The following is a 12,539-nucleotide window of genomic DNA, read 5'->3' on the forward strand; positions in this document are numbered from 1 at the left end:
CCTATTCGCCACAAGGGAAAACGCAAAATGCCAAAGCTTTGCCGCCAGGTTCCCACATCCACAGTCGCAGGGCAATGCGATATGGATGAACTGGTACGGCAGATTTCCGTACGCTTTTCCCCCAGCGCCGTTGATACCGCTGGTGGCACGCAAACTGCGAAGGCACTCACTGACACTCATCCTGGTTGCTCCAACATGGGCGCACCAGCCATGGTACACCACCTTTCTGGAACTTTCTGTGGTGCCGCATCAAAGGCTGCGGATCAAACCCGCGCTTTTGACGCAGAACCATGGAAAATTCAGCACCCAGATCCGCAACAGCTGAACCTGGCAATCTGGCTCCTGAAGTCTTAGAGTTTGGCTACCTAAACCTGCCACCTGACTGTATGGAGATCATTAAGGAGGCTAGGAGACCCACTACCAGAGCTTGCTATGCAGCCAAATGGAAGAGGTTTGTCATTTATTGCAACAACAATGACATTAACCCGCTAGACGCATCTATTCAGAACATAATCTGCTATCTATTACACCTATACCGATGCAATCTGGCATACACCTCAATACGTGTCCATTTAACCGCAATAGCAGCCTATCTCCAGAACAGGCAGCACCTCTCTTTATTCAGAGTGCCTGCCATCAAAGCCTTCTTGGAAGGACTTAAACGGGTGATTCCCCCAAGGCACCCCCCAGCACCGGTGTGGAACCTCAACTTGGTCCTCACCAGACTAATGGGTCTGCCCTTTGAACCTCTCCATTCATGTGAGATTCAATTCCTCACCTGGAAAGTGGCTTTCCTGGTTGCCATCACTTCCTTAAGGAGAGTTAGTGAACTCCAGGCACTAACCATTCAGGAGCCATTTATACAGGTTCACGCAAACCGGGTCGTACTACGTACCAACCCCAAATTCATGCCTAAAGTAATATCGCAGTTCCACATGAACCAAACCATTGAACTGCCTGTTTTCTTTCAAAACCCACAAAATGTCGCTGAGAGAATGCTCCACACACTAGATGTAAAGAGGGCCCTCATGTACTATATTGACAGAACTAAAAACTTTAGGAAGACTAAACAACTCTTCGTTGCCTTCTCTCCACAACACAAGGGCAACGCCATTTCCAAAGCAGGTATAGCCAGATGGATCGTTAAATGTATCCAAATTTGTTATCAAAAAGCTAAACACACTTTAACGATTCCCCCACGAGCCCACTCAACACGAAAGTTAGGGGCGTCCATGGCTTTCCTGGGAAACATTCCTTTACAGGAAATATGTAGAGCAGCCACATGGTCCACTATACATACATTTACCAAACACTACTGCGTAGATGTACACTCAAAACAGCAGGCAGCTGTAGGACAGGCTGTTCTCAAAACTCTTTTTCAGACTGCTGCAGCTGGCACGGGTAGCCGCCGCTAATAGGAGGTACTGCTGTGTATTCTATGCACAGATATGAATTCAGCAGCCCACATGCCTCGAACTGAATATGCTACTTACCAGTATGCATCTGTTCTTGGCATGTAGGGCTGCTGACATTCATATCGCCCACCCTCCTCCCCGGCGCCTGTAGCAGCTGCAGCTCTCAGAATTACTGTATAGCATGGTCATCACTTCCTGTATCTACTCCATCACTGCCACAATGGCGAAAAACAATCTGGGGATGGAGAGGATGCCCATGCGCACTGTGGTCCAGGGGAGGAGTCACCCATCTCAGGATACTTCGAAGACTCTTCCAGGACAACAATGTGCAATCATCCGGACCCAACACTAGGCGGCGATCTATGCACAGATATGAATGTCAGCAGCCCTACATGCCAAGAACAGATGCATACTGGTAAGTAGCATATTCAATAACTGTTATGGCCGGTGAGATAAGTCCCATTTCAATTAAGCCAAAGCAGAACTCACCTAATAACATGTAATGTGATATGTCAACCACTCCTAATTTGGTGGAGTATCAAATAAAGATGTAAATATATACATGGAACATACTTTATGTAGACACCTTGTATGATCCACCTTAAAAAGACTTCCACATATGCACCCTTCATATATATACTCTGCATATGATAGCAGCATCCAACAAAAGTATGTTGTAAGAGTATAGTGTGTTATAAGAGTATGAACTCAGAGGATCTATGGTGTTTTCAGACTTACAAAAACAAGAGCATTCTCGCAGTATGGTCCAGGGTATAGCATCATTCAGACCAATTTTGTCACTCTGTAATCTAAAACCCCATTTTTGTTCTTTTACCAACAAAAATCTTGGAACATCTGTAATGTGTTCAGGAATCAGTGGTTGTTCCAAAACAGTCCAACTAAAATCATCAGGACCATGTTTCATTTCTAAGTAATGGCTTGTTAGTCTAGTTGATTGTTTTCTACACCTCACAGTACTTTTGTGCTCCAGTATTCTCAATTTAACTTTGCGCGTGGTCATGCCCACGTATTTTAAAGCACATGGACATGTAATCATGTAGAATAACTTTTCGCTATTACAGTTCGTGAACTTCTTTTGTATCCATGGCCTGTCTGTTCCTATATGCACTGTTTTAGTGATTTGTGTTTGGGGACATGCAGCACAGGAGCCACAAGGAAAATGGCCCTGTACTGCCGGAAAATTCCAAAGAGCCCCTATTGCTGGGGCTGGTTTAGTTCTAGGTCTTGTGTGGACTAAGTGGTCTCGAAGATTAGAACTCCTTTTAAAAGCAAACCGGGGAAGTTGGTATACCCTCATTGCCTATGTTTAATACTCTCCAATGTTTACGAACACTTTTTTGAATCCCCGATGACATTGTGCTAAAAGTGTTAACAAATGTCATCCTGTTTAGATCAGATTTGACTACTGGTCAGTCCAACAATGCCTCTCTGTTGTTATTGGAGGCCCTTTTGAAAGATAGTCGAACCAGTTTTTTAGGGTAGTTTCTAACAAGAAGTTGGCTAGAAAGTTTAGAGGCATGATTCTCAAAACTCTCCTTTGTGGAGCAATTTCTTCGGGCCCGGAGAAATTGCCCAAATGGCAAATTATCTCTGAGAGATTTGGGGTGATGACTATCATCACGCAATAACGAATTTCTAGCCATTTGTTTTTTATACAATTCTGTCTCTAGACCCGATGGTGTGGCCACAATAAGTAAGTCCAAAAAAGCTAATTTCTCTTTGTTGAATTCCAACGGGGAATTTCAGGAATTCATTTCGGCTATTAAGACAAGTCAAAAAAAGGCCAATAGACTGTCGCTCCTCGCCACACGACTAAAATGTTGTCTATGTTGCGCCTTCATAGACGTATAGAATCACGAAATGGATTAGTCTGTGTCAGTACATGCTCTTGTTCAAAACCGTGCACATACAGATTTGCCAGACTAGGAGCGAAAACGCTCCGCATGCTGGTACGGAGACTTGTAGTTAGATGGTGTCTTCGAACTTAAAAAAGTTTTCCTTCATTGCGAGTTGAGCGCAAGCCATTATGAAATGCACCGGAGTGATGGAGTCCAGATCTCTTTCAGTCAATAGTTGTGCAATAGCGTCTAATGTCTCATCTTGAGGGATAGACGTGTAGAGGGACTCTACACCAAATTAAACCAGAACATCAGTTTCCATATTAAAATCCACCTGAGGTAACAACCGGAGTACATCATTTGTATCCTGCAGGTAAGTAGGCATTTCCTTTACCATTGGTTTAAGGAAATGATCCACGAATGTGGCTAAAGGTTCAAGGACTGATCCCAGTCCTGAAATGATTGGTCTTCCCACAGGAGGTCTCTGCGGTTTATGTACTTTAGGATGTACATAGAAATAAGGCATAACTGGATATGCTGTTTGTAAAAAGGCCGCGTCTCGTTTTTATGTTTTGATCTCTGAGAGGCATGAATAAATTATTTTGCTTTCCATTGGTCAATTTTAACTCACATCACACACACACACACACACACACACACTTCTGCACTGCAATCACGATTCCCACATAATCGAGTACTTTCATCTAGAGGTCTAAATACAGCATGCTTTACTGCAATAGGTTAAAACATCCGCGAGCTCCCCTTTCCTTAAGCAAGGGTTGTAGCCCTTAGTGCCACTAGTGTGACATTAGGAGGAGACCCAGATGATGAAGCATGTCGCCACTGGTGAGTGATGGGAATCCGTCCTCTTAAAAGAATTTTTCTTTACAGAGTTGTAGAAATCAGATCGATCCAGTTGCTAGTTTCTGACGTTTATCTTGCTTATCAGACCCGTGGATATTTGTGGTGTTGATTCTGAATTGAACCCTGATAATCCCCTCAGTAATGAGAAATTACCTAGTGAATTAGTAATTCTGGGTCTTATTCCCCCAGTATTTCTGCTACTGTGGAGATAACGGGTCCCAAGTATCCTGGCCTCCTTGCAACTATCTATCCTGGGATTAGTGAGAGTTCTTGTGGACTTCTTATCCATGCAGTTTTCCTTGTTTAAAGTGTAAATGTGTTCACTTTGTTGTTTTTTGTGCAGGGCAAAATAGCCAAACTTCCACCACTAACAAAATGTCACACATTAATAAAGTGATAAAGGCAGTCAATTTATCAGGTGCAGGTTTTAGTTTTAAAATGTGCCCTTCAGAATGTCGAACGTAAAATGTTGATATCAATGTCTTAGTCCTTCTCAACCTTACCAAGCAGCGAATAGTTTGTCAACCACTGAACATGACAACCCATATCCATCAGGGATCGTGGAACAGTACAGAACCTTTCGCTCAGTCACCTGTGCTCACTTATTTTTAGAGAGGTATAAAGAGAATACACAGTGGGACATTTTCAGTATATTGAACCAACGTTATTCTTGCAAAAAATACGTGTGATGCAATGATTAGGAGACAGAAGCAGATAAACATGATTACAAGCACCAAAAGCGCAGCCTTGCGATGTGCTTATAGATTAGTGATGTTATGGGTGTGTAGATAGACTTGTCGCCCTGTGGATGAGGATAGAGACGGCATTTGTACATAGTGTGTGAAGAGACCTTGTACGTGATGTTCAGGGCATTGTGATAATGTTGTGCGAAGCTAGATGTATAAACAAGATTAGTTTCAGGAAAACTAATCCTACATTGTCGCGCATGCAAATATGTGCAAAAGGTCACTGCTGAAAAATAGGACCATGTAAGAAATAAGATGCTTGGCTACATAGGACTAACTCTGGAATATAACAAGAGCACAGGTGGAAATAGAAAATATTAAGTGCAGGTTTTTACCCTCTTGGAATATCTATTTCCTGTTCAGAAAATCATGTACTCTGCCTCTGAAAATCAAATAAATTCTGGATTTGTATTGCCATTGCTATACATTGTGTCTTCATGCCTGCCTGTTTACTCTTGTTTGTCCAAAACCTTTTTACATTTTATTTCTATTTAGCTCCACCACTCCTACTTGTAGTCCGATGAATGAATTTACAAATTCTTTAAGCAACAACCTTTTTCAGCTGGTGACGCCTTACATCAAACTTACATTGCAATTCTCTTATTATGGCATTTATAAAAGTTCCATAAGCTTATGTTGTAGGTTAGTTTTTCTCGATGAACTCTTGCCAAATATTTTTAAAATTGTATTACTGCTTAATATTCTGCTGCTGCTTGGTTTTGTGTGTGCTCTGAGGGAAAACACACTTGCTTAATTTGTGCGCAAGAGAGTGGTCTACTGTGATAACATTCTATCCTGCAAATAACAAAGGTGTTGTATGCTAGCAGATGTCGTGTGAATAGAATAGTAAATATAGAACTGTGGGTATCTTGCCGTTTTTCCAAAATCTGATTTGGGATAATGCACCTAAATATCTTCTAAAATATTTTCTGTAGAGTCATTTTTATCCCAGTGTGTTTTAGAATTTACCATTTGCCACGGTCTGCCCAAAAACAAGACTCCAAAAGTCCACTTCCCATCTGGTCTACTGGATATACATGTCTTAGAATGCAGCATTTGTAATTAATTCTATGATGATTTTCTGAGCAAGATTCCTAAACCCACGGTAAAAGTTTTCATTTGTTGTTATTCTGAGATCAATCTTACTGGTCTAGTGCAATTTCAAATTAAATATATTCTATATATTGTCTTAAAAAAACACAGTTCATGTTATGCACTGAATGAAAACAGTGAAGGGATACCCACAAATAATTTTTACTCTTCCTTCTGATGTTCGCTCCGCCCCAATTATGCAAAGAGTGAATCCCTCTACCCTGAAATATGGGTCTAGTTGCGCCCCCTGAACACAGTTAAGAAACCTTGAATGTAAAGATTTGAAATAAATTGACAGAAAAAGACAAGGCGTTACTCAACATAATAATTACAAAAGATGAGAAGAGCATTGAGTGTACATGCTGTAGCAAAAAAATAGAATGGGTAAAGAGGAGTCAAAAATTAAGGATGGGAATAAAAAAAATATTGTAAATTTTCTTTAATCTGAAATAACCTCCAGGGGGAATAACTGTTTTGAGATTGTTCTTAGAAGAGGAAGCACTGGCTGAGGAACAGTCACTTGCTTTGATGCACACTGCCATTTGTACTGGTCATTTAAAAAAAATCCCAATGTTTTTCTAAGTCGAAGCTGTCTTTAGCCTAACTTCCTGACAAATGTGGCATAGGTTTGCCATATAGTTTGGAGTGTAACCCACAAAAACAACTGTCTGCTCTTCCCTCCTAGCAGGGAATTCTTCCAAAGGATAGCATTACCCCTCTTGCTTTATGTAATGCTTCTTTCCAAACACACATGTCTGTAACTGGAGTTTTAGCACTCAGTCAACTTTGGTTAGGTTGAATAGGAAGCACAGGGTGGAGAACAATCTCAAAGTACTTATTCCTCCTGGTGGTTATGTCAGGTAAAAGAAAATATAAGGGATTTTTTTTGATTTTCCCAGTTCCAATTTTGCACTCCTTTACCCATTTCCTTTTTAGCTAGAACATGTGTGCTCAATTCTACTCAACATTTTTAAGTATTCTTTTGTCGTTTTTATGTCCACTTATTTCAAACCTTTAGATTTGTTGTTTTTTAACTGTATTTCCTGTTTGTTTGTGCGGGTTCACTTAACACCGCATCCGTCATATCTGGGAATTGCTTTGGTGCTACGGGCGGGCTACCAAATTACTATCAAACTATTGTTAGGGATGGTTGTATGTGATTTCATAGGGAAAGGATTTCATGGAATTACTGAGAAACCATTTCATCTCAACTGTTTAGTGGACATTTTTGGAATGAATAGCATTTACCTTTGCATAGAAATCAATTTGTGGAATGGCTTTTTGGTCGAAATTGGCTTTTGAATCCTTATGTTTTAAGTGTAAATGTAATGGTTGCCAGTCTAACTTTCAGAAACAGTTCTTTTGGAGATCTTTATTTCAGTGCTTTACTTCAGAGGACATTATTTCTTATTTCTATCTATTACATTGTCAAACAGTTACTTTGTGCAGGTGTGAATGGTCTTCCAGACTTGGGGAGAGGTACTCTAGCATGTCCTGTGATGGTGAATGTGCAAGACCAGGCAGCCTTGTTCTTCTTGGAACAGAATACGGTCCCACATGGGGAAAAAAGACTAAAGGGCTGGTAGAGTGGGGTCTTGCTTCACAAAGGGCATACATAACCGCATAGTTTAGATCTTCATACAGCAACCTGCTTTTCTATGTTTGGGGGCACATTCCGCTCAACCATTGAGTCCAAGCAGTTTTTCACAGCTCTCGTGTAATTTGTGGGCAGAGGGCTTGCTAGGTCCAGGATTATCAATGGAGTCACAAAACTCCTGCAGGATTAGGCTATTATAACGTGTCTCTTATGTATTTTAGGGAGTATTGAAGCCACCAGAGGTAGAAGAGAGGGCAAGTGGGGGACATAGCTTACTTACATTGGAGAAAAATATCTTATGTGGTGGAATAACAAAGGTAAGTATACACTGTTGCTTGACCTGCTAACTCATCCATTTTAATAACGCTGGTTTCACACCTTGTCTTTTTCCAAACAGTAGTTTAGGATTCTGACCCAATGATAGTTGGCTTGGCCAGACAGATATTAAAAGAATATTGGCAGTGTCTAGATTGATTTTAGGTCCTTGAATGAAGGGCTTGTTTCAATCAATAATTCTCACCTGTGATTGGCCATGTCTATTTAGGCTATATTGCCTGAGCATGCAAAAAATAATACCTGTTAATTACTCACTGCCTCAAAGTTAAACAAATATAACAGCTTTTGTTGCCCTGCAGGCAGGGGAGATAATGTTAGCAGTACTTCATGATTAAAGAGAAGAGTTGCCATCTTATCAAAAGCAATGACGAGAAGTGGGGAACACAGAGGAGCATATTTGTCAATATGTGAAGCATTACAGCAAAGCCACCTTACTGCCCTGCTTGACGGGGAAAGGGCAGGATTGTGTAATATTTAACATAATACTGCGCATTCCTGCCTTTTCCCAGGGCTGGCACACAATGTGCTGCCTAGCACCAACACAGGCACTCTTGCACCATGGGGCAAGGGTCCATCATTGTATGCAGGATTGGTTTTTTTGCAGGAAGGGACACCTTTCTGCACTAAAACAATCCCCTGAGGCATTTTCTTCTTTGTTTGTGCTGCAGAATGCAGCACAAAGAAAGAGGAAAAGATGAGGAGAAATGAACACATTTCTCCTCCTTACACCTCCCGTGGGAAGGTATAGCAGTTTGGCACATCCCAGGTCTACCAGTAATGGCAAATCTGGGAATCCATCAAATTCCAGGGGTGTTGCACAGGTACACCCATTCACCACCCATGGAATGCCTGCCTGTGGCAGAGTAACGCAGCGATTTGCGCTGCGTTACTCCAGATTTACCAAGCCACTCACGGCTAGGCTTCATAAATCGCATTTAGTAGTTGCGTCGCGCATTCACCCTGTAGTGTGGGGCAAAAGTTGCACAACTACATAATAAATGTGGCCTAGAGTTAACAAAAACGGCTTTTTCAGTCAGCTTCGCTACTCCTCTTTCTCTCTGTGTCATAGCACAATAAAAGCTGATTTTGCTGCACTTCTATGGAATGCTGGTTCTATCCCTTGCTTACTTTAGCACGGAAACAAACCTGATTGAGCACAGAAGTTTATTTTTCTCAATGTATGTGGTTAATCGGGCTTGCTTTCTTCACCAGCAAGGCACGGTTTCAAGCCAGCATCCACTAGCAGGCAGTGAGAGCAGCGTTTCATTCAAATGCGGCACTGGGGGAGCTCTTTCCTTTGGATCCACACCTTTCTTTGATGAGGTGGCGAAACAGGGCAATGTGGGACAAATTGTACAAAAACGGCTAGGATGGAGGTTCTGAGACGCATGGTACAAGGCATATCTAGGGATCAGGGAGCTAGGCCTAGAGCAGTAGCTACTGGCAACAAAAATATATTTGGAATGCCTGCCCATCTCTCAATATTCGACCCCTGGGTGGAAGTTCCACGAAAAGATGTTAAAGGACCAGACCCTCGCAGGCCTGCAGCATTCTCCCAGTAAGGCTCATATCATACGCACTTCTGGGTGGAACGCTGCCTAGGACGTCACAAAGGATTAATGCATCCATTGCAGGAGTCTGCGTTTGACCTCTTGTCAATCAGTCACAGTGAGTCCATTCATGCATCCCTTGAGGTCAATGGAATGAGTAACTTTGAGATGGGTACCAAACATCTGTTATGCGGCACAAAGAATCCCAGGGACAAACATTTGTTTTACAAATACACGTGAAAGAAGGTTTAAAATTTTATGTCCAATATTATTAACACCAAATGATTAACATGCATTTCAGACAAAGACATTATGCTGAAGAAACTGAATTTATTCTAATATTCGTCAATGTGGTACTCGATTTCAAAATGGCTGGTGCTTCCTGTAGCTATCTTTTCACCAAGTATTTATTTGTCATTGTCTGACCATGTGCAAAAGCGAATTATGCACATGCAACTTTGTAAACAATATTTTGAGCCATAATGTCACAGAATAATATTTCTTTCCCTTTAGTTCTGTTGCACAATGTTTCACGGAGAATGAATTTTACTTAGGCCTCACCTGTTGGGACTGCGGTATGATTCTTCATGAGAACTTGTCATTGTGTTTTTTAAGTAATCATGCGTGTATTAACACTTTAGGTGTCTAAAGGGCACCTGGGATGGGAACTGTATTGTATGAATCTGTGGAGCAGTTGAGAATGTGGGCTCAGAAACCATATCTCCCTAATGTGTTTGGTTAAAACCGTGACTCTTCAACAATTGTATAAAATGTATGACTTCCATTCTGTAACACATTATAAAAGAAAATCCTTCTTCGGGGTGGTGGCCTCATTCTTTTAGGGGCCAACACCATGCTGGTCTGACCTCTTAAGTTGTTGACCAGATCCAGTCAAGGAGCAACAAAATCCTTCGGGGATTAACACAACTCCCAGTCTGTTAGAACTGCTTTAAATTTACATTTAGGGGGAAAAGCGCCATCACACTTTGTTAAAACTTTTTGAAATTTCAACTAAGCTTTTAAATTAAATACGTGCAGGACCACACTAAATAAGTGTGTTTATACATGTATAAAAAAGGCAAAAACAATTAACAATGTACACTATCATTATTTAGACGTAAAATATTTATAAGCTGTGGGATTTCGATAAACAGCAGATAGATTTAATTATCATTGAGGCCTCCTTTGAAGCCACATCAAGCAGCTTAATTTTTTTGGCCTTTCTTGTCCTTGGCGGTTTTATCCAGGATAGTGGTGGGACTTGCTATTCTCTTTTGAGAATGCATGTATTCTATGTAAGACAGGAATCCATCTTTATTTAGGTCGTCCTTCTCCAGAACTTCATCCGTCATATCTGTGCGCAAACAAAAATAAAATATGCATGAATTGCCAGGCACAATGGATCTTTGAAAAAAAACGAAATTAAAGAATACTTAACCAATAAAATTAATTTTATCAATGGGCAAGATGATGAATTATCAAATAATATTTCCTTTTAAATGGTGAACTGGCAAATTATACCTCTGTGACCAAAGAGAAAATTCTAATCTCTGGTCCTCAAGTTGAAAAGAAATAGTTGCAACAATTACTAAAATCTTATCAATTGAAAATAGAAACACAGAAAGGAGGAGTTTGTGATTTTAAAGAAAAATGGGTTGCACCGGTACCTCTTTTATGGCTTCCATCAATAGGACAGGAAGTAGGAACAGAGGAAGAGGACATGAATAGTGGAAGAGGAAGAGAAACAGATGTGGGGGGGTAAAACCGGAGTAGAGGCTAGACAGAATGTAGGACTGGAGAAGATAAAAGGGGGACTGGAAAAGATAAGAGAAGTTGGGCTCTCGAAAAGGAGAACAAAGGCTGAAGGGGAAAAGGGAAGATTTGCCGCTTCAAACCGGTAAAAACACATTACCTGCATGCTTAATCTGGATGCATTCGTAAGGTAAGATCCGACTAAGCTGACTTGTCAGTGCAAAACACAATTTTCTTAAAGTAAGGGTAGGCACTAAAGCTTCTATTAGTCAACCTTATAAGGCTGTTTGTAGTATTCTTTTTTCTGTCTGTGGTCGTGTGAGCGTGACTTTGTGAAAAAACTATAACCACATTATATGGTGTTTCATTTGTCATAGCAATTCTTGCATTATCTTCTGCAGTTTTTGATTTGATGGTCTGCTATAAACCATTTAGTTGAACATCAGATTATGCAAATGTTCTCATTTTAGAGTCTGTTGTGTACATGTTCCTAATTTATATCATAGCTGTTCCCAGCCATGCAGCTACCAGTGTTATTTTGAGGTCCTCTGAATACATTAGAAACATGTAAAACGTTTCCAATGCTTCTTTTGTGCTAGGTTAAACAGTGATGTGAATTTTCTTTAGAAAAACATACTCTCTGCAGAATGGGTTCCATTTTTGTAGCTGGGGGTTCTGAACAATGCAGCACACGTGGGAAGAGGGAAAACAAGGAGAAATAAACATATTTCTCTTCGTTAACCCTCACCTAGGAAGGCGTAGCATTTTGACGCATTCCCAGGTTTACTAGTCTTACTTTAGCACAAAGCTTTCTATTGGGAATTTAGGCCATATAAACGTCACATGATAGTTAAAACATAACAAAATGAGATTGCAGATAAATACAATAAAAACAATAAGATTTACAAAAATAGCATTCTTCTAGGTAGAAATAAAAGGGAACCTTCGTTCCACTATCCTAATTTAGTGAGACAGCCTCTCAATTGTGTAAAGGTTTGCACATGTAAGCAAAGTGTTACCGTGCAAGGTGAAAAATGCATAATTGTGAGACTTAGACCTCAGTAGACAACAATTGGCCAACAGTCTCAGCATAACCAGTGAGATAAGGCATTTTTAATACAGGATGGTTCATACAATTAATTAAAGTTTTTTGGCAATAATCCCAGCACGACTCTTACATCAGCAACATAGTGCAGTATTCGGAGAAGTCAATAGCACCTATGCCATCATACTTGTGCTTTAATTTTCTGAAATCTACCAAGTGACAAATAAAGAGGCCCAAAATGTACAGTGCAAGATAAAAAATGCATGATTGTGGATACTTGGGC

The 12,539-nt window shown here is 40.6% G+C and overlaps 1 protein-coding gene across 1 annotated transcript in view; it reads right to left on the reverse strand.

The window, feature by feature from the left end:
- Positions 1-9,769: 9,769 nt before the first annotated feature.
- Positions 9,770-12,539, reverse strand: part of LOC146821264 (multiple coagulation factor deficiency protein 2 homolog) — a 41,634-nt gene continuing 38,864 nt past the window's right edge. Inside the window, exon 4 of the mRNA XM_085609341.1 lies at positions 9,770-10,813. Within this exon, the coding sequence (XP_085465467.1) occupies positions 10,665-10,813 (149 nt within the window). The 3' untranslated portion in view covers positions 9,770-10,664. The remainder of the gene's footprint in view (positions 10,814-12,539) is intronic.

This window comes from Triturus cristatus, chromosome 6 (genome assembly GCF_964204655.1).
Source record: "Triturus cristatus chromosome 6, aTriCri1.1, whole genome shotgun sequence".
Lineage (NCBI taxonomy): Eukaryota > Metazoa > Chordata > Amphibia > Caudata > Salamandridae > Triturus > Triturus cristatus.